The sequence below is a fragment of the Mastigoproctus giganteus genome, chromosome 13, assembly GCF_048544385.1.
Source record: "Mastigoproctus giganteus isolate SK-2022 chromosome 13, ASM4854438v1, whole genome shotgun sequence".
Classification (NCBI taxonomy): domain Eukaryota; kingdom Metazoa; phylum Arthropoda; class Arachnida; order Uropygi; family Thelyphonidae; genus Mastigoproctus; species Mastigoproctus giganteus.
The window spans coordinates 129,062,433-129,085,306 of NC_143587.1; the positions used below are offsets into that span (position 1 = coordinate 129,062,433).

The 22,874-nt window shown below is 38.8% G+C and overlaps 1 protein-coding gene across 2 annotated transcripts in view; it reads right to left on the reverse strand.

Annotated features, from left to right (window-relative positions):
• Nucleotides 1-20,699, reverse strand: part of LOC150076434 (acyl-coenzyme A synthetase ACSM3, mitochondrial-like) — a 336,253-nt gene extending 315,554 nt beyond the window's left edge. For both annotated transcript variants that reach the window (XM_090387091.1, XM_090387090.1), the window contains exon 1: nucleotides 20,120-20,699. In XM_090387091.1, coding sequence (XP_090243217.1) covers nucleotides 20,120-20,398 — 279 coding nt within the window. In that variant the 5' untranslated portion in view covers nucleotides 20,399-20,699. The remainder of the gene's footprint in view (nucleotides 1-20,119) is intronic.
• Between the last annotated feature and the right edge of the window lie 2,175 nt (nucleotides 20,700-22,874).

Here is a 22,874-nt window from a genome sequence, read left to right on the forward strand (position 1 = left end):
AGAGTAGCAGCCCTGGATGCAGTAAGAAATAGCTCTGGATGGTGGAAGATAGCAGCCCTGAATGAGGAAGAAGTAGAAAGCCCTTACGAAAACATCCCGCCAGAATTTAGAAGTGCCAAGTTAGAATAAGCACACTATAGATTATTAGAAGGACTATAGGGAGATAATAAGAAAATTAAAGAGGAAAGTCATATGATTAATATACTCTAAGATATGTATGTGTATGTAGATGAGTTGAGTATTGTTATTAGAACATAGTAATGAACAGAGAAATAGAAGGAGATAATCAAATTAAATATGAATGAACGGATGGAAAGTAGCTTTACAAAAACGGATGTATATTAGAGGGGTTAAATCAAAGAGATAGTTAAGGTGAATACTAGCCTATAAGATGATCCAAATGTATTATGGTAACTAAGCCTGAGGAAGTTTCTGTTTAGTGCAGCTATAAAATAAATTGTATAAGAAAGTCGAATAAGGAATTGAGTGTGATCCCTAAATGGTTATACATTAGAGAAGCTATAAAAATGGAGATTCATGGAAAGTGTTAAGTATCCTTGTTCTAACTAAATGATGTATATGAATATCAATTAATATAACGAAACAGTTCATTTAATGTACCATATATGTTGTGTTATCTTACCGTATAATGTGCATAATTATCTTTAACTTCATTTCATGTATATATATGTAATAAAGAATTGTATATAGCCTTTAAGGAAGCTGTAACTAGTCAATTTGAATACACAAGCCTAATCCGAAGGAGGAATTTTACTTAATACAGCAATTCTCAAGAATCTGACAATCTGACAGTAAAGAATAAATATGCATACGAACCTGATTCTTCTGTGAGGTACATGAGTCAGAATGCAGAATGTGGAGTAAGGAAACGAGAATAGAGTAAAGGTTTAAACAGAATACAGATATTCTTACTGGTTACAGAAATAGAAAAATTAAAATAAAATTACAAAACAAACAAATCTCCCACAACTGGAAACAGTATCGGGAACAAATCGAGAGGTCAATTGCAGAAGTCTGTCCAGTAGCGACTGTATATGGGTGTGTGTGCACCACTATTAAGAATGGTGAAGTTTTGTTTATCTAGTAGAGTTTCAATCAGTCGGCCTTGTTTATCTAAATTAGAGGATCCCCATAAAGGGTGGTTGCCATTGAAATCCGCGTGCAAGCAGACAGGGGAGGGTAGCTGTATTAAAAGTTCTTCAAGATCATTATAAGAGTAGGTATAATTTGGCGAGAGGTAGACTGAGACTAGTGTAAACGCAATCTGAGTAATCAGAAGCACAATAACGGCTTCAATTTGGGTTTGGAGAATGATTTGGCTAACAGTGATCTTTGAGCTAATCGAAATAGCTATTTAAGATGTAGCTCTTACAAATTAAAATAAAAATATTTGTTTTGCTAAATAAATCTAGGTAGGGCAATGGAAAGTGAGAATAAGCATTAATGCCTGAGTATTAATTAAAGATAGTAAATGTTAAGATTGGCTATTTAGTTTAAATGCAAATAATGTTAAAGTTTGAAGAACACTGGACTTAGGCGCCTCCGTCGCCAGGTGGGAAGGAGCAGTAGTGCGTAACACACGCTTCTTGATTAGACCGGGGTTCGAGCCCGTCACCACCAAATATGGAGGATGCGGAAAGGTCAGGGAATGACCACCGCATATTCCCGGAGCAATATGGCCTTAGTTGCTAATGCTCCTAAAAATCCGAACGCTGGATTTAGTAACAGTTTTATGCGTGGGAATTAAAATTGTGAAAAAAAAAAAAAGTTAAGCAAGAAATTTAAATAATACTGGAGAACAAACAGAGACAGTACAATGACTAGAGAAGGGGTGCCATTTGAGAACAGGCGTGAAAGGGTTGCAGAGGGAAAGAAAAATAGGACGTGAAACGGGATTTACGAAGCGTCTCCTTTGATCTAAGTCACTAAACAGGTAATGAGTGGACGTCCAGTGTTCGCGTCGAAAAACAAACGGCGTCAGGCTGACTGATATTGGAGTGTTTTCGATATATTTAGAGAGAAAAGTGTGAAAAAGAAAATGGATGTTTTGGAGGTTGCTGGTAAACATGAAAGGGTCATACTGCGTGTGAAAAATTAAGAAATTTCTAGAGAAAGGTTGGTTTGTGCGCTAGGGAGACAGCCTGGGGGAATTGTTTTGGCAAATAGTAGTAGTAGTAGTGGCATTTGATGCAAGAAAGCAAGTGTATGAGCTTATGCAGCATCAGCCAAAAAAAAAAAAAAAAAAAAAATCACACCATGCCCCCTTAGGTTCCTAATCTGAACAAGTGGAAGGATCCCATCAGAATTCAGCGTGCTCAACCCATTCAAGGCCTTATACACCTCAATCAGATCACCGCACAGGTGCCTAGTCTCCAGCCACTGCAATTTGCAGGACTTGAGCCTCTCTTGGTAAGAGGATCCCTTCATTCCCCTCACCAATCTTGTTGCCCTTCTCTGTACACGCTCAAGCAAATCTACATCCTTCCTAAAATGAGGCCTCCAGACCTGTACGCAGTACTCAAGGCTTGGCCTGACCATTGCCTTATACAGAGGGATAATCACCTCCTTTTCCCTGCTAGCAAAATTCCTATATATCATTGACCCCATGACCCTGCCCTGGCAGCCTGTCTGCATTGCTCAGAAAACTTCATATCTGACTGCACAATTACTCCGAGGTCTTTTTCATTTTCTACCCCCTTAAGTGTAGTACCACACAGTTGGTACGTTTCTCTGGGGTTACTTCTACCCATATGCAGTATTTTGCATTTGTCAAGGTTAAACTTCAGTTGCCACTTCTTAGCCCATCTGCCCAAATTATCTAGATCCTGTTGCAGTAGCACACTGCCATTACTGTCATTAACAACCCTGCCAACCTTTGTATCATCTGCAATCTTCGATATTAAGCCTGATATAAATAGAAAGGAATGGAAAATTAAACAGAAAATGGGGATTGGTTGGAGTCCTTGGGGGAAGAATAAAGTTTGGGGGGAGAAAAATTCAGAGTGTCCATTTCTGTATCTGACTTTTGTGTGGTGTGGTCTAAGGGGAGAAGGTCGTGAGTTGCGGGTTGAAGTAGAGGTAGACGAGTTTGGTAATGTAGGTCTTGTAAAAAAAAGTCTGAAGAGTAGCTCGCGAAGGAACCGCTCATGGGGTCCAGTTTCACCCGTAGAGAATGAGCCAAGAGTGTACACATGTGCCTATATAGCCTACCTGAGATGGTGCGTCCTGTTCACCACTAAGAAAAGCAGATTGCCCAAGAAATGGAGAAAGCCAGAGTGCCACCTAACTGAAGTAAGCCTGTCAGCCAGAAGGAAGCCTGAACGCAAGGAATGTGGGATCAGCGTCCATTTCGGAATGTAAGTCTGTTCCCTTATTGAATCCCAAACTCTTGGACTCATAATCTGAACTCCTGCAAGAAACTGATTGACAGTTCTTTCTAACGAAGTTAAATTTGAAATAGGCAAGTTAGTACTAAGGTTGGGATAGTTTATTTTGAATGTAGATGATTATGAATCAACTTAAGGGTGGTAAAGGGGATGACTAAGAGGATACCAGTTGTAAAATCAGTTCATGGGTTAAAGGCTAGAAACAAATATTCTAAAAGAGTAATATGAACTGAAGTAAATATTACTGATGTAAGAGAAAAGAAAATTGGTAATGTAAGAGAAAGATGGAGTAATCATCCAGGATTCAAATTAAGTAAAATACAACTAATACAAACTGATGTTAATAATTCGTAAATTGAGAACAGTTGATGAGAGAGAGAGAGAGAGAGAGAGAGAGAGAGAGAGAGAGAGAGAGAGAGAGAGAGAGAGTAGTGTACTGTAGTATGGTTTACATATGTATATGGAAATTGGTATGCTTGTATTTAATTATTTGTTCCGTTTATGTAAATATCTTTAATGCTCATTAAAGGTTTGTAAATAAATGTGTCTTTAATGTTCTGCTAACACCCGCTTTACACACCTTAGAATTTGGAATTTTCTGAAAATTGCAGTCAGATTTGCGTATGTGGGGGTGTTAAAAACGTCAGTAGAGATTTCAGTGAATTGCAGTTAATAAGTTATAATTACATAATATTCATCTATACCTCCTTCCAACAGCTACACCACCACGAGCAGAGTCGGATGTATTCCGATCTCTTCGTCAGATTGAATAGTTTTTATGGAAATAGAAATTTGAGCAGTTAAATAGGTTTCCTGCAGACAGAAACCCACTGGAGAGTAGAGTCTAATTAAGTACTGAATGTCGTCAATGTTGTCACGAAAGCCTCTACAATTCCATTATAAAATATAAGGCATTATTTGAATTTAGAAGAAGTTGTACCTGGCGTAGCTGTCTTATGGCGTTCTGGCTTTGGTTTGTCCCTTTTTGGAAAGGTAGGGCGACCTGTGTCCGTATCTTCTTCTACAAATATTTCCAGAATCGGATCTTCCTGTTTGGATGAGTACTCTGCATCCGTCGATGTGTCCTGAATTTGAGTTCGACTTTTTGAAGTCGAACTAGGATTATTTGAAGTAGTAGTGTAAGAACAAAATTCTTACACTTATCCTAGCGAATGTTATGTTATAAATATTATAACATAACAAGAAAAAAAAGATGTATATATTAAATAATATTATTTACTTGGGATGATTTTTAGCTTAGATTGCGATCGCTCTGTACCGTACAGTCAAGTAGGGGAGGATTAACGTAACAACGGGGGGTAGCAGGACGGTACACAAGACAATGGGAGCACTGGAACACTAGTACAAAGGGAGCACCGCAAGGCCAGTTCATGGTCGCATAAACAGAAAGTGAGCAGTTCTTTGGAAGGAAAGAAAAAGGGAACCGACTCCCCCTTGTGGAGAGAGAGATTTTAAGAACTAAGAGGGTGAAGGAGACCCTGGATGCGACATACACCTGTGGTAATGGCTAGCCGCTAGATGAAAGAGACCGACTCCTTGAGCACTTATTAATTTCAAGGAGCGGTAGAGAAAAAACAGAGTGGACTAATGGCGGTAAGTGAATCGGGAATGATCACAAGGAAATATCTAGAAATTTCTAGACGCCCTGTAGTTCATCGAAGTTGCTGGAAATTTTGTAAACAGGAAGTTACCCCAGGAGAGGGAAGGGCCAAGAAAAACGGAAGAAGTGGGAGAGAGCGAATGAGAATAATGAGATGATGGAGAACGAACGACGATTGGATCAAAATAGAATGAGCGCCTGAAACAAAGAAGAGATGCAAGACAGGAAAGACAGTTAGGAGTTTTTGGGAGAGTGAGGAGGTTTTTTGTGGGAGAGTTGTGAGTTTTGGCAGTGTGGAAGTTTAGAGAGTTCCCGTGGAGATGCCTGAGTGATGTGCGGCTGGAAGGAAATCCCGAGAAGTGCCGGGAGAATCGCCAGGAGGTAGCGGACAGAGTAATGAGTTGTGGGAGTTGCTGTTTAAGAGTTGTTGGAAGAGGAAGAAGATAACCGTTGAAAGATGGAAACACCTATGCTGGAGCTGAGAAAAAAGGATCGAAAAGCCTCACCATAGAACGATAAGGAAGAGCTACATAGCCAGGCTTCTTAATAAAGCAGTAAGAAGAGTCCTGATAATCCTATTATGCTTCCCAGTTTCGTCGAACTGATCAGACGCCCAAAAAGCAGGCCGGAGCAACTTATTTAATAGCTGTATGTAAAGAAGAGCGAGTTCCTGAACGTAGGAGAATCCCTGTAGATGAACAGCAGTACTTTGCCGATGAAAAATTCCAGTTGGAGCCTGATGATGCCCTATGCTGTCGATGATGAGTCGCCCCTGAACTGAGAAAAGGTAGTGTAAAGAGTGATTCCCTAAGTTAATATGTAAGTACGAGATAATAATTTTAAGCTAGATTTGAAGAGAAGGACTTTAGAAAAATGTTTATTTAGTTGATAGTAGATTTGAAGAGAAGGACTTTAGAAAAATGTTTATTTAGTTGATAGTAGATTTGGTATTGATTAGTATAAAAGAAAGAAAAGGGTTCATAGATGTATGAACCCTTACTTCATCTCAAGGATAAGTTAAAGCAAGGAAGATTTAGATACATGTACTTGAGACTGGTATGTTCTAAGTTAAGAAGTAAAGGTGTTCTATGTACTTGAAACGTTACAAGATATTAAGATTGAATTATTTTGGAAGGGATAAATTAATGAAAGATTATAGCGGGGATTTATAAATCTAGGACAATATCCATAGAGGTGTTAAGCTCACTGAGGTAATTCCAGTTGGGAAGTTTAACTGTTAGAAAGTAAAAATAATGTTATGAGATGTAACCTAAACCAGAAGGAGAAAAAGCAGAAAGACACGAAGAGACATATTATATCATTTGCTATTAATTTTACATCTTAACACACATATAATGCCAGTTATTAACATTATACCAATTGATGTTGTATGATACAATTCTTTAATGTATATACTGTGAAATAAACAAATTTGTATATGTTTATCATGTGTAGTATTGAGTCATTCTGAATACTCAGCCAGTCCAGAGGAGACATACACGAACTATTATTCCCCCAGAATCTGTGATCTTCTGTGCAGTATACAAGTCAGGTGTTAACGTGGAGGGTGGTAAATTAAGGGGGAAATTTAATTGAGAAATACAAAGTTAAAAGAGGTGGGTCTGGAAGGTTAACGTGATTTATGATTACAGAAATAAATAAAAAATAATAATAAAAGAAAAAATATTATCCCCCCAGAATAATCATCCTCCCAACAAACACCCCCCACAATTGGCGAGCAAAGCCAGGATATATCCTCACGACGGAAGGCTGGTGTTCAGAACGACAGAATAAAAAGTAATTCAGTTGCTGAAACTGAGGAAAAAATTCAGCTGGCGAGCCAGAAAAAAGAATAGTAAGTATAATAGGTTGATTAATTTGAGGTAAATGTGCATATAGTTGTGAATTGATTAAGATATATATAATTTTGGAATTAAAGAGGAATTAGATTGTTAGTTAAGTTAAACCCCCCAAAGATAAGTCATGGCTACAAGGAGAGCGAACAGCAGTAGGGATAGAGAAATGGAAAATAATAATGGACGGGAGACATCAGTAGAAACTATTATTTCCAGTGTAGGGAACGATAATAGGGGGACACTCAAACTAAGTAAGTTTTTAAAAACATTTAGGGGCGAGCCATCAGAAAGCATAGACTATTTTCTACGGAGACTAAAACTGATTAAAGAAAAGGAAGGCCTGTCTGAACTGGAAATAGTCATGATGGCGGAATTCAAGCTGGAGGGCAGGGCCCAGACTAAATATTTAGAGGAGGCCCAAGCGATGGAGGTGGAAACCCTAGATGAATTTGAAAAGATATTAAGAAAGCTATTTTCCCCGAAAAACTCTTTTCTAGAAGGAATAGGTATATTAAATAACTACTCTCAAACAAGTCAGGAAACAGTAGAAGAGTATCATAAAAGATTTATAAATGTAAAATTAAATACAGAAGTATCGGAAAAAGAAAGTAGCGCTTTTGACAAAATCCTGATGGGGCAGTTTTTGATGGGGGTCAGGGATGAATACAAAAAAGAAATTTTGAGGAGAAAACCAAATTCATTAGCAGAGGCCCTGGAACTAGCCGTAGAAGAGCAAAAATTAGATTTCCAAAGTCGGGGGCAATTAGAAGGGACATAAATATAGTATCAACGGGAGAAGAGACAAAACCAAGCAGTACTAAAGAAAAAGGGGGCGAAAATAAGCTACAGGGGCTAGAGAGACAGATAGCTGGGATGGAAGTTAAATTAAATAGATTATTAGGAGAATTGAACACAAAAAAGAACGCTCAAGATCAAAATAATAGACAGTGGGGCGAAAACACTCAAACGGGGCAGATCACAAGAGGTGGATACAGCAGAGGGTGTATAGGAGAAGTCAAAGAAGTTAGGCAAGAAAGATATGGAAAGAAATGCTATATATGCGAGCGAAGCAATCACTGTGCTAAGAACTGCTGGTACAGGGATAGATATCACGGGGACAGAAATGAACACTGCCAAGACAGGGGCACAAATCAAGGGCAGCATATAAGCATGAATGCTCTGCATCTTAGACGCTGGAAAAATAATTCCTGTGAAAAAGGGAGGAATAAATCAGGCAGCACAAGGAGGAAGCCACACACACATAGAAATAAGTTTATGAATAGAGAACCAATAGTTTTGGCCACCCTAGAACATAAATGGAATCATCCAAGGCAAGTGAAGTGTTATAGGTGTAGCAGATATGGGCATATAGCCAGATTCTGCCGGACTCAGATGGTGGATCAGGGAGTCAAGTATGGGAATACTGATCCCAGAAAGTCATGGAAGATCAAGACAGGTCGATTTTATCCTTGGTGCTCAAGAAACCTCACATTTGGTCCAATAGAGTGCAAGGATAGGCCAGAAATGAGAGAGATGAATTATGGAAGTCCGGTAAGTGAGAGAAACGATAAGAGATCAAGCTCGGTAATTGAAAAGAAAGAAAAGAAGTGGAAAGAGACTGAAAAAATTGATGTGAAAGGGCGAAAGAAGGGACCCAGACGGCGGAATTGAACCAAAACACTACACGTAGGAACATTAGAAGTAAAGGAGAAAGATAAAGAGAAACATGAAGATAGCGAACTGTTAAATAAAGTGGAAGAAAGTGGAGGTGAAAAGAATGACAACTTGGTAAATGAATCAACAGAGCAGAAAAGAATCGAATGGCCATGGAACCACATAACTGAAACTTCCTATGGGAAAAGGGCCCTCAAGTTGAAAGAGACACACAGGCTACAACAAATGTGTTTAGGAGCAGCATTTAATGAAAACATGGGATGGGAATAGTTTAGTGAAGCCCAAAATATACACTTAATTAGTGTACAGGTATATTATAGTATTTAGGATAATCTAGAAGGGCAATTAAAGGAGTTGGCATGTACTTGCTTAGAGACAGATCAAAAGGGAATATAGAGTTGTTAATAAGTAGGCCATGGAAGTAGACGCACAAGCAGGGAACCTGTAGAAAATTTATAATGGGGATATAAATTTTAAAGGGAGGCGGAAGGAATGTAAGAACAAAATTCTTACACTTATCCTAGCGAATGTTATGTTATAAATATTATAACATAACAAGAAAAAAAAGATGTATATATTAAATAATATTATTTACTTGGGATGATTTTTAGCTTAGATTGCGATCGCTCTGTACCGTACAGTCAAGTAGGGGAGGATTAACGTAACAACGGGGGGTAGCAGGACGGTACACAAGACAATGGGAGCACTGGAACACTAGTACAAAGGGAGCACCGCAAGGCCAGTTCATGGTCGCATAAACAGAAAGTGAGCAGTTCTTTGGAAGGAAAGAACAAGGGAACCGACTCCCCCTTGTGGAGAGAAAGATTTTAAGAACTAAGAGGGTGAAGGAGACCCTGGATGCGACATACACCTGTGGTAATGGCTAGCCGCTAGATGAAAGAGACCGACTCCTTGAGCACTTATTAATTTCAAGGAGCGGTAGAGAAAAAACAGAGTGGACTAATGGCGGTAAGTGAATCGGGAATGATCACAAGGAAATATCTAGAAATTTCTAGACGCCCTGTAGTTCATCGAAGTTGCTGGAAATTTTGTAAACAGGAAGTTACCCCAGGAGAGGGAAGGGCCAAGAAAAACGGAAGAAGTGGGAGAGAGCGAATGAGAATAATGAGATGATGGAGAACGAACGACGATTGGATCAAAATAGAATGAGCGCCTGAAACAAAGAAGAGATGCAAGACAGGAAAGACAGTTAGGAGTTTTTGGGAGAGTGAGGAGGTTTTTTGTGGGAGAGTTGTGAGTTTTGGCAGTGTGGAAGTTTAGAGAGTTCCCGTGGAGATGCCTGAGTGATGTGCGGCTGGAAGGAAATCCCGAGAAGTGCCGGGAGAATCGCCAGGAGGTAGCGGACAGAGTAATGAGTTGTGGGAGTTGCTGTTTAAGAGTTGTTGGAATAGGAAGGAGATAACCTTTGAAAGATGGAAATATATAACCTTTGAAAGATGGAAATGAGATCCTTTTTTCTCAGCTCCAGCATAGGGCTGGAGCTGAGAAAAAAGGATCGAAAAGCCTCACCATAGAACGATAAGGAAGAGCTACATAGCCAGGCTTCTTAATAAAGCAGTAAGAAGAGTCCTGATAATCCTATTATGTTTCCCAGTTTCGTCGAACTGATCAGACGCCCAAAAAGCAGGCCGGAGCAACTTATTTAATAGCCGTATGTAAAGAAGAGCGAGTTCCTGAACGTAGGAGAATCCCTGTAGATGAACAGCAGTACTTTGCCGATGAAAAATTCCAGTTGGAGCCTGATGATGCCCTATGCTGTCGATGATGAGTCGCCCCTGAACTGAGAAAAGGTAGTGTAAAGAGTGATTCCCTAAGTTAATATGTAAGTACGAGATAATAATTTTAAGCTAGATTTGAAGAGGAGGACTTTAGAAAAATGTTTATTTAGTTGATAGTAGATTTGAAGAGAAGGACTTTAGAAAAATGTTTATTTAGTTGATAGTAGATTTGAAGAGAAGGACTTTAGAAAAATGTTTATTTAGTTGATAGTAGATTTGGTATTGATTAGTATAAAAGAAAGAAAAGGGTTCATAGATGTATGAACCCTTACTTCATCTCAAGGATAAGTTAAAGCAAGGAAGATTTAGATACATGTACTTGAGACTGGTATGTTCTAAGTTAAGAAGTAAAGGTGTTCTATGTACTTGAAACGTTACAAGATATTAAGATTGAATTATTTTGGAAGGGATAAATTAATGAAAGATTATAGCGGGGATTTATAAATCTAGGACAATATCCATAGAGGTGTTAAGCTCACTGAGGTAATTCCAGTTGGGAAGTTTAACTGTTAGAAAGTAAAAATAATGTTATGAGATGTAACCTAAACCAGAAGGAGAAAAAGCAGAAAGACACGAAGAGACATATTATATCATTTGCTATTAATTTTACATCTTAACACACATATAATGCCAGTTATTAACATTATACCAATTGATGTTGTATGATACAATTCTTTAATGTATATACTGTGAAATAAACAAATTTGTATATGTTTATCATGTGTAGTATTGAGTCATTCTGAATACTCAGCCAGTCCAGAGGAGACATACACGAACTATTATTCCCCCAGAATCTGTGATCTTCTGTGCAGTATACAAGTCAGGTGTTAACGTGGAGGGTGGTAAATTAAGGGGGAAATTTAATTGAGAAATACAAAGTTAAAAGAGGTGGGTCTGGAAGGTTAACGTGATTTATGATTACAGAAATAAATAAAAAATAATAATAAAAGAAAAAATATTATCCCCCCAGAATAATCATCCTCCCAACAAACACCCCCCACAGTAGCAATCACTGGCGGAGGAGGAGATTTTACTGGAATCGTAAGAGGCGTATTACTTTCTTGGTCTGAGTGCTTCAGGGCACTGGACTGTTGCTGAGAGAGGACAGCTCGAGCCCAGTCGGAGATTGATATGTTAGATGAAACGGTAACATCAGTTTGTGTGGCTATTGTTTGATATTTTTTTGCAATATTGACATAGGTACGGTTAGGTATGGTGGGTGCAATTAATTTTCTTGCTTCCTGATAATTAACTTTGTTTTGAACTTTATATTTCACAATTTTTTTCTCCATTTTCCACTTCTCACATATCTTAGAGTAAGCAGGATGGTTACTTTTGCAGTTGGGCCAGGTCATTTCTTTCACCGAACAATCATTTTGACTGTGATAGGAGGATCCACAGTTGGATTTCCTCTGCATGCCGTTTAAGAGTGGCCATACTTTCGGCATTTATGGCATCTCAACGGATTAGGAATATAAGGACGAATGCGACAAAGTAGATATCCTGCTTTTACTGATGAGGGTAGATTTGGACTGTTAAAGGTGAGAATGATATTTTGCGTGGGTGTGGGTATATTGTCCCTTTTAGTCATTCTTTTGACAGCAATTACGTTTTGTTCCTGAAGCTCTTCTTTCATTTCTTTCTCTGTCACATTCAAAAGGTCCCAACTAGATATAACACCCTTAGATGTATTTAGGGTGCATGTGGAGTTACTTTCACTGAAATTTTAGGCCCCGGGTGCCAAGCGTTCCGTGACCAAGCGATTTCTTTGCGTATCTCAAAGCGTTATCTCTAAAGAGCCTTCAAGTGATAGATTATATTTTGTTTCAACAACCGTTTTCTTTATTTATTAATTAGTGTAGCTCTTTTGCACTAGAAGAAGTAGGCAAAGGCCCAGAAAGGAAAGTTACCTTTCTGTTTTTTATTTCTAATAGTACTAACTAACTAACTTAGCCGCTTGGTCACCTTGTGGCACTGCTCCTGCCTCCCCGTGGCGGGGCCGGAAATCTGGGTGGTAAAACCAACCCCCAGGGCCAAAAGGAGCAAAACATGGACTGTGACAATTTTCCACCGATTAGGACTGCAAATCCAAATACACTAGATTTGCACATACCCGATAATGACTTATCCAATCCAAAGAGACTGAGGACGGATGCTCCCCGAATGGAAAACCCAAGTTTTCTGATTCTGCATTCGCTAACTAACCAATCGTTGGGTAGTTTATCACCATTCCTCATTCAAAAATGTCTTGAGAGCGTAGCTGGCTCCCCTAAAATGGTACGACGACTGAAATCTGGCGACCTGCTTGTTGAGACCACCAACTCAAAACACTCTGAGTCTCTACTCAGACTCACCTCATTTGGTGGAGTTTCAGTTAAAGTGTCCCCACATGCCACTCTTAATTCATCCAAAGGTGTTATTTCTGAATGGGACCTGATGAATGTATCAGAAGAAGAAATTGTTCAGGAACTGCAGGACCAGAAAGTCACACAGGCAAAACGAATTATGATGAAAAAAGATGGAGAACTCCTTCCAACTCGTAGCATAATTTTGACATTCAGCTCACCTAATTTACCTTCATCCGTAAAAGCAGGGTATTTGCATTGTCGCATTCGCCCATATATCCCGAACCCAATAAGATGTTACAAGTGTCAGAAATTCGGACACTCACAAACAGTCTGTCGAGGAGACCCCGTATGTCCTAACTGTGGTTCAAAAGATCATTCCCAGGCTGACTGTAAAGCCCAGGCTCCACTCTGCGCCAATTGTAAAGGTAACCATCCAGCCTTTTCTAAAAACTGTGAACAATGGAAATATGAGAAAAAAATTCAGAAATATAAAATAGAAAAGAAAGTTTCATTCCCAGAAGCCAGAAAGCAAATACAACTAATCACACCTAGACGCACGTATGCTGAAGCCGCTAAAAAGTTTCATTCAGTATCGGTGCAGACTGATACATCAATACCTCCAAATACCTCTATTTCAGAATGGGCTCGTTCTCTGCTCAGTTCTGCACCTCAACCTTCAAAGCAACAGATTTCTACTAGAGCTAACAATACACCAGTCACGATACCACCTTCTGCCGGTGCAGATCCCGTAAGATCCGTCCAAGCAGATAACGCAGATTCTAATCGAAAACAGACATTTGACTCCTCCCTTATGGATACTAATGAAATTTCCAATCAAGATGATACCGAAACCATTCTGGAGATCCATCCAGAGGATGAAATAGACCAAAGACCGGTTTTCTCAAAAAGAGAAAGGATTAAAATTGACCGTGCCAAACAGACTTCCAAAAAGCAGTCAGATTCAGTTCCTTCATCTAAATTGAAATAATGAACAACGTTGTCCAATGGAATTGTAGAGGCTTTAGGAGCAACATTGATGACATATACGACATAATTAAGCAGCATAAACCAGTGGGCATCTGCCTACAGGAGACATATCTGACTCCTCAGGTATCTCCTTTGATAAAAAACTATACTCTTTTCAGACAAGATAGACCTATTGCAAATAATGCTCGTGGTGGAGTAGCCATACTCATAGATTCGCGAGTCCCATGCAGACGCATTTCTCTACAAACCTCTATAGAAGCCGTTGCTACCCGAATAGCAATTGGCATCACTCTGACTCTTGTTTCGATCTATCTACCACCCAATCATCCGTGTACTATTCACGAACTTGAAAATCTTATAATGCAGTTGCCAACCCCTTTCTGTTTATTGGGCGACTTCAATGGACACCATCCATTGTGGGGTTCTCCCAATGCAGATGGACGAGGGCAACTCATTGAAATGCTCATTGACAGACAAAACTTAACCATCCTAAATACTGGTTCACCCACTTACATCCATCTCCCAACAGGAACAGTGTCTGCAATAGATCTATCAATATGCTCTCCGATCCTCTTTCCTAATATTGAGTGGACAGCTCTAGATGATCCACTAAACAGTGACCACTACCCATTAATCTGTAAGATCCAAACATCACGCTCTTCAACTGCAAAAAACCAAATAAAATGGAAATTTACCAAGGCAGATTGGGCCAAGTATACCTCTCATGTTTCATTTGATAAACAGATCATTGAATCCTTCCCAATTGACACAGCCACTGATCATATCACCAAAGAAATTCTAGCAGCTGCATCCATTGCCATCCCACAATCACAATCAGTCACCTACAGACCCATAAATTATTGGTGGAACGATGAATGTAAGAATGCCAAAAAAGAAAAAAACCGAGCGTGGAATATATTTCGCAAATACCCTACTACCAACAACCTTATAAATTATAAGAAACTAAGAGCCAAAGCCCGACACATCAGAAAGGAAGCTAAAAAAAACTCTTGGATCCGATTTGCGACTTCAGTAAATAAAAATACTGATGTAAGAACAATATGGAAAAAAATAAGACAGCTAAATGGCAAATTTCCTCCATTATCCTCGCCAATATTCAACTGGAATGGACAGGAGCTCTCTAGTCCTGCAGAAATTGCGAATACTCTAGGGACAATATTCTCCCAGTTGTCTGCCTCGAACTCGTATGATCCGTCATTTCAGAAGATCAAAGCCTCAGCCGAAAAATCAAAACTTAACTTCAAAACCGCTGCTTCTCTACCATACAATCAGACACTTACTATGATTGAACTTCAAAAAGCTATATATTCCTCAAAGAACAGTGCTGCTGGTCCAGACGGAGTATATTACATAATGCTTCAACACTTAGACAATAAATCACTGTCATTGCTGCTGACCTTTTACAACCGTATATTCATTGAACATTCATACCCCACTCGCTGGCATCACTCCTATGTAGTGGCAATTCCCAAACCAGGGAAAGATCATTCTATCCCTCACAATTATAGACCCATCTCTCTTACCAGTTGTTTGAGTAAAACATTAGAAAAAATTATACACCGCCGATTAACATGGTATCTGGATTCAAAACATCTAATTTCTGATAACCAGTTTGGTTTCAGAAAAAATCGCTCATCCCTAGATCTTATGGTTAAAGCTGAAACAAATATCAGGAATGCATTTATACGAAATGAACATCTTGTCATGGTCTGCCTTGACATAGAGAAGGCCTTTGACACCACCTGGCGTTTTGGTATCTTAAAAGATCTTCATTCCCTTGACCTGAGAGGTCACTTACCATGCTACATACAAAACTTCCTTCAGTATAGATCTTTTCAAGTTCGCTATAGAGAAGTCTTCTCACAAATCTATGTACAAGAGCAAGGAGTACCACAGGGCTCAGTTCTCAGTGCTACTTTATTTGCATTGAGAATAAATCATATTACCAAATGTATTCCCAAGACTGTGAACTCATATCTCTATGCTGATGATCTGACTGTTTCCTGCAGTTCGCCGAATATGAACTTCATTGAAAGGCAACTACAAATCTCACTAAACAATATTGAACTATGGATGACACAGAATGGTTACAGACTATCTCATCAAAAATCGAGTGCCATTCACTTTTGTAACAAACGAGGGATGCATCCTGACCCAGAGCTACACCTAACAAATCATCCTATCTCAGTTATGAGTAGCATTCGCCTCCTCGGTCTAATTTTTGATAGGAAACTTCATTTTTTAGAACATATCAAATATCTCCGGACAACCTGCCAGAAAAAAATGAACATTCTCAGAGTTCTTTCTTCTACAACATGGGGTGCTGACCGTTACACCTTACTTCACCTGTATAGAACTCTAATTAGATCTCGTCTTGATTATGGAGCCCCGGTGTATGACTCTGCTAGGGAGAGTGTGCTAGTACGGCTTGCTCCTGTTCAACATTCTGCCCTTAGGATTGCTACAGGTGCTTATAGAACATCGCCAGTACAAAGTCTCTACGCCGAAGCCCATGAAATTCCACTCTGCCTCAGAAGGAAGATGTTACTTTTGAATTATGCCGCTAAAATTCAAAGCATGCCTACCCATCCAATTTGGCCTATACTTAGTGATCCACAGTTTAAAATGTTCTACAGAAATAAACCCAGAGCAGTCCAACCTACTGGCATCAGATTGCAGGCTCTATCTGAAAGCTGGAATGTGCACCTTGAAAAAGTCCTCCAAGATCCAAACACTTCAGTTCCCCCATGGTCCTGGGTTAATCCATCCTGTGACAATTACTTCCTGAACTGGGGAAAAGATTCCCTTGCAAATATTAACGTGCGACAACTTCATACTTCTCACACACAAAATTATCCGCATTTCATGAAAATATACACAGATGGATCAAAGTCTGATAGTGGAGTAGGTGCTGCAGCAGTTTTCCCTTTTAACACCATCTCTGTATCTCTGCCTACTGAATGCAGCAGTTATACAGCTGAGTTATTCGCCATTAAACTTGCCCTAGAAAATATTATTCATTGCTCCATTAAAAAAAGTATAATATATACCGACTCGCAGAGTACACTAGTAGCCCTACAAAACATCTCCTCACCAACCAATCCTTTAATACAAACCATAAGAAGTAAGATGATTCTTATTCAGGAACGCCAACAAGTAGTCATCTTCTGCTGGATCCCAGGTCACACTGGGATCCCAGGAAACGAATGCGCAGACCATGCTGCAAAACATCCATCTAACCCATTATCTTCAGGCTTTTGTGTTCCATATGTTGATTACAAACCTATGATACGAAGGACATGTAAGGAACAATGGACACTTCTATGGCAAGCTCAAACGGGTAATAAGCTATTGGAAATAAAATCAGAACCACAGTTATGGACCTCTAGTTTTCGTACTAACAGAAAGGAAGAAGTCATCTTAACCAGAGCACGAATCGGCCACAGCCAGTTTACTCACCTATTTCTCCTTACAGGAAATGATCCTCCACAGTGTTCTCAATGCAACTGTCAGCTAACAATGAAGCACATTCTTGTTGAATGCACTCTGTACAAACATGCTCGGCAATGTTCATTCAGCTTCCTTCCAAATCTAAAAGAACCTCTAAAACTCTCTCACATCATAGGCAACGATGCTAATCCCTTGGAGTTATTCTGTTTTCTTAAACGAATAAAACTATATGATCGTCTCTGACTGTTTCCATAACAGTCACCATTGATAACTTTCATATCACTGATAGGCGCAATATGGTCTAAGCAGCCCTTGCGCCAAAAATAACAATAACAACAACAATAACAACTGAAATTTTAGCAAAGTTTGTCATTTGTAAGAGTTTTTCAGAATGCCTGCGGTTGACAGTTTCTACAAGTACGTCCCCTGATTGCAGTCTCTTAACCGTCTTGGGAGATCCTGCAATACTTTCCTAGTGTTTTTAGATTAGAATGGGGGATAGCTTATTAAGAGGCTGTTCTTAAAATGAGTGCATTATTAAGAATGCAGGAAACTCGGTCGTAGAGGAAATGGTGTGTAACCTCTTTGGTTGCGACGAGTCGTGTTCATTTTTTGTCTCTGCCCGACAGCTTGTCGGTTCTAAAGAGGGAAACATATTGGATTCCACGTTGGCTCCTTTTTGCCCGTGGCAGGTGAACTTTTCTGCCAAGGTTACCAGCCCCGCCACGGGGAGGCAGGAGCAGTGCCTGGTGTAACCATGCGAAATTAGTAGGAGTTAGTCTATTAAATATGAAAAATAAAGAAAGGTTGCTTTCCTTCCTTGCTCTCTACCAGTACTTTTGATACAAGAGCTGCTATTAAATAAAAGGATTTCTTAAGGAGAGGAACGTAAAAGAGAACTAGAATTCACCTTTTAGAAAATCGCAGTGAAAGCACAAAGAGAAATCGCTTGGCACCCGAGGCCAACTATAGTACTAACTACTAACTTTTACCATTAGACGTTGTCAAATATCTTTCAATAAAATCAAATTTTCAAAAATATTTTATCAAATAAAAAGATATGAATATTTATCATTAACCAATAAAATAAAACTGTTATTTGAAATAAAAATTACCAATACGTCTATATACAACGCTTAAATTTCAGTTATTTTGGTAAAGGAGTTTTGAGTCTGCCTTGTCTGTGACATTTGTGATCTAAGTGGATCACAGAATACCATGAAGTATCACGGTCAAAAAACTTCGACTTCAACTGTATCTAATGTTGGTGGTTAGTACATATTTAAGTAGGAAATTCCCTTCCGGTACATGAATTTATTATTATTGTTATTTATGCCCTCCTTTTATACGTTAGAGAGCATATAACTACTGCCACCACTAATAATAATAAAACGCCTGATGTATAATTCTCAGTCATTTGCGAAAACACATGAATTATTATTTAAAAATCAACTAATTGAATATTCTAGTTAATACCATAAACTTCGTTCCTAATGTAGACTTATCGAATCATGTATGATTTATTTCTGTATGCAATAACGTGAACAAGCATATGTTCAAGAACGGTTTTAATTAATAACATATAACAGACTGCGGATCTTAATTCGTTGTACTACTGCTTCATAACTAGTAGGCCATGAAGGAATACAGGTGAACCTGAACTCATACGACGGAGATATATTTTCGATGGTAGGAGAGATGAGAAGTAGAGAAAATGAATGAAAAAAAAAATTGGGAGTAGCAACAGTAACCCCAGGGGCTCACAGACAGGGGTAGTGCGTGTAAACAAGAGCTCGAACACTCAAGGAAAAACACGGGTGCTGTCTGGGTGTTGGTATCCGCCGAGAATAAGTAACATTAGCCTTCTCCACTGGTGAAGCGTTACTTATTCAAAGCAGTGCAATACCTAGGCAACTCGTTGTGAAGGTATTCACAATGAGATATAATTAAACGTACCTGGGTAGTAGAAATGATGGAAGTGCATTACCTATGCATAAAAACTTTTCAAGGGCGCTTAGGATTTAAATTAAGGCAGTCTTCCTAAGTACAGTAATCCCCTTTCTTCCGAGGAATAGTTAAACCTAGCCAACTGCCCACTTATCGGTACCATTAATCCTACAAATCGACAAAAGAACATGTGATGATAATGCTGCCCTGTTTTAATAGCCTTTCTAATACGTCCTAATTAATTGAATAATTTATAGGTTAATAAGGAACTAAGTACGATTTTAACTTACTGAACTCTCCCGTACCCAACGCTTCACAAGTTTAGTCCCTTTTATTAAGCAATACTCCAAATCATTGCCTTTTATTGAAAAAAAAAAAAAAAAAAAAATCAGTTAATATTTCTATTACCGCTTTCCTCCAACCCATAATGTATCGTAAATTAACCCCCAGGGGCTCACATCTGGTGCGTATGGGCTTGGCACACCCAGGGTCCTGAGCTGGATATCATAATTTTTCTTTTTCTTGGTGATTCCTTTCTACTTCTTTCTTTCTTTCTCTCTCTCTCTCTCTCTCTCTCTCTCTCTCAGGGTAACTGGGGAAAATTTTTTTTTTTTTTTTTTTGGCTGGTGCAGCATAAGCCTCGGGCTTCCTTGCACCATACAGCTAATAATAATAATAATTTCATCTGATTTTCTTTCTCTCTCTGTACTGCATAATTTGTGAATGACTTCTAACAGGAAAAATTTACGCTTGGATTTAAATGTATAGTGTCCTTAATTTCGCAAGATCCATGACAACTGTGAATCCAGTTCTGCTGCATTAATTACATTATCTTTCGAAAGTGATAGTCGCCATACAGCGTAAGAAAGCCAACTGCTCAACTAGCAAAATTTCGATCACCCCTACTCTCTTTCCTGCAGCATTCAAATAACACATTGCATTTTATCTGACTGATTTGTGAATTTTCTTCTCATTACTTTAATCATTTGAATTTTAAATGTTTACCTACCTTCTCTTTTTCAGCCCACACATCGATTACATCCCTTGCAAAGTTGTATTCCTCAGGTATATTAGGTTTTATACTTGTGTCCAGTTCGTAAACATTGAAACCAGCTCTAGAATGCGAGCTACTGCATCGCACGTTCGATTCCTCGTTCTTTATAACACCAACCTTGGGTTTGCTTTTTGACAATGAAAAAGTTAAAGTTCTGCAAACACTATTTCGATAAACAACACATCTGTTTCGAGTTGATATTAGCTTTAGCGCGCTTTTCACCAAAATAGCCATAGTCGAGCCTACTATAAAATAAGGAGCTAAAAGACAGTTATTTCTGAAGTAAATGTGTCAGTCACCACCAGTAACGCGAACTCACTTTAAGCTGAACTGTTTTCGATTAATGCTATTCCGAGATACATGGAAGGAGGTTAAGAAGGGTTAACAAGCTTCCTTCTATGGAAACCTGATGCACTGACCTGATGTACTGACCTTCGGTTGAGTCGGGCGTGATGGCCTTGGGATTATGCTTGGAACGCATCTGATTGTCCGAAGCAGAAATGACTAGTTCATATCGCTGCATTAGATAAAATTGAAAATTTAACATCTGCAATCAACCCCAGTGCTCATATGAACAGTTCGGGTAGTGCATCTGCAAGCTTAGCGCGATATGAACATACGGAAAACTATTATGAAACAGTTAGTTTAAAACACACGTGACTGTCGAAAGCTCTCATTGGTAAATACCAGAATACTACTGTTTGGCAATACGCAGAGAAGAAACTGGTGTATCTTCACGAGTCCAAAATCTTTATATGTGTTATTTGAAGACTTGCATTAATGTTAACTATGGATCAAACGGCATAGGCACACTTCTTTAACTTAAAAAAAAAAAAAAAGTTAATACAGTATTATATTTCCTAGATTATTATCGAGAAACTTGGTATGCCCAGTATGGTAGTCTTTGTTACTGCTAAAAATGGAAACATTATAGTTTACCCTAATTAGGAGGAACACCACAACAAATGTGTGTGCATAATTATTATTTTGCACCATAAACAATCCCAAAAATTAACTAAGTAAGATATCATTCATATTTACACAGACAATACGTACGTGTAAATAAATTACGCAAAAATTTATTCCTCTGCATGGAATTCCAAGTGATGAGTACTCGCGGAGCAGTGGTTCAGAAACACTGCTCTGGGTAACCAGAATGAGACTTGAGTACTACACATTAATTATACTGTTTGTTCGAATGAATAATGTGACTAGTAGAACAAAAGAGATAAGTCAATGCAGTTTGCCATAGGAAAGATATGAAGGAAGCCAAAATATCACGATGATGATTGTTACCTTTGTAATGCCTCAGGCTTCCTTGCACCACGTGGCTAATAATAAGGTAAATATAACCGGATTCTAAGCCAAGAATAAGCACAAGGTCCATGTAGGTAGAATTTCACAATGCCCAAAGCAAACCAGCGTGATCTAGTGGCATGCTCTAAGGTTAACACATTTCTGTGGTCTGGTGTCTGGGATGGGGCAGAATATTTTTTTTTTTTTTTTGAAAAAATTCATGTAATTGTACTGAAATATAAAATATTGTTAAGTTCTGCTTAAGAATAACAGGTATTTTTTGAGAGAAAAAAAAAATATTTTTTCACCATTCAATTTTGCGGGCTCGTTTTTGCCAATTCTGAGGGTCCCTTGATTTTATGTCACACAACTAGGTAGCATTCGTGTTTTGACCCCATGACTGCGAATTACGGTTTATCAAGGGCGGTCCCAGGTAGGAACTAAAGGGATTATAGCCGCTCCCCCTTATGATAAAAATAAGGTGAATTTTTTTAGTACTACATGATGACTGAAGCGTAATGTTTTGTTGTAGCAAATCGGCGACTAAGGTATAGTGCTCTGTAAATTGCGTATTTTGAGGTCGATTTTCTGTTTGCTGGACGAAAAACTCGAGTTCCAGGAGAAAAAACCATGCTACCCTCGTCTGAGATGTCTAACTCATCCACGTTGTCATCGACGGGGTCTCGAACTCGGATCTTTTTCACCCGGTGTGGGGAGGACGATGAACCTACCAACTGTACTACACACGAGGGCAATGCTTAATGATTGCTCAGAACACTGCTTTAGCTCCTTCCTTTAGAAAACTGTGAGATCTATTAATGATTATTCTTATCAGAATGATTAGTTGTGAACTCCTCTACCATTTTTTAAATAAAATGCTGTGTATAAAAGCAAGTTAATAATAAGGATGCGTCTGGATATGTAAGGTCAGGCCACATAACACAAGTTTTATGAAAAATAAATTGGGTAGTAAAAGCCTAAAATAAAAAACATAAAATATAGCACATACACACAGGGACATAGCTACTAATGGCGCAAAGAGGTGTCACTACGCGGCATGCCCGGAGGGTGTTTCTAACAGTGACTCATAACTGCTAAAATCATAAATGGTTTTCCATTATCGGTGCAATTTACGGATATCGAGTTACGTTGCTTATCAATCAGTTATATTTGCACAGTGTTTAGAAATAAGTGAGAGCAATTTGAAAAACTACGTGCACACAAGTAGGAAGATGCTACATGTAACTGTGAATTGGCCAAAAACAACCATCCTCACATCTGGTGAGTATGGGTTTGCACACCCAGGGTCCTGAGCTGGATATCATAATTCTTCTCTTTCTTGGTGATTCCTTTCTACTTCTGACTCATGCTCTCTCTCTCTCTGGGTAATTAAGGATTTTTTTTTTTTTTTTTT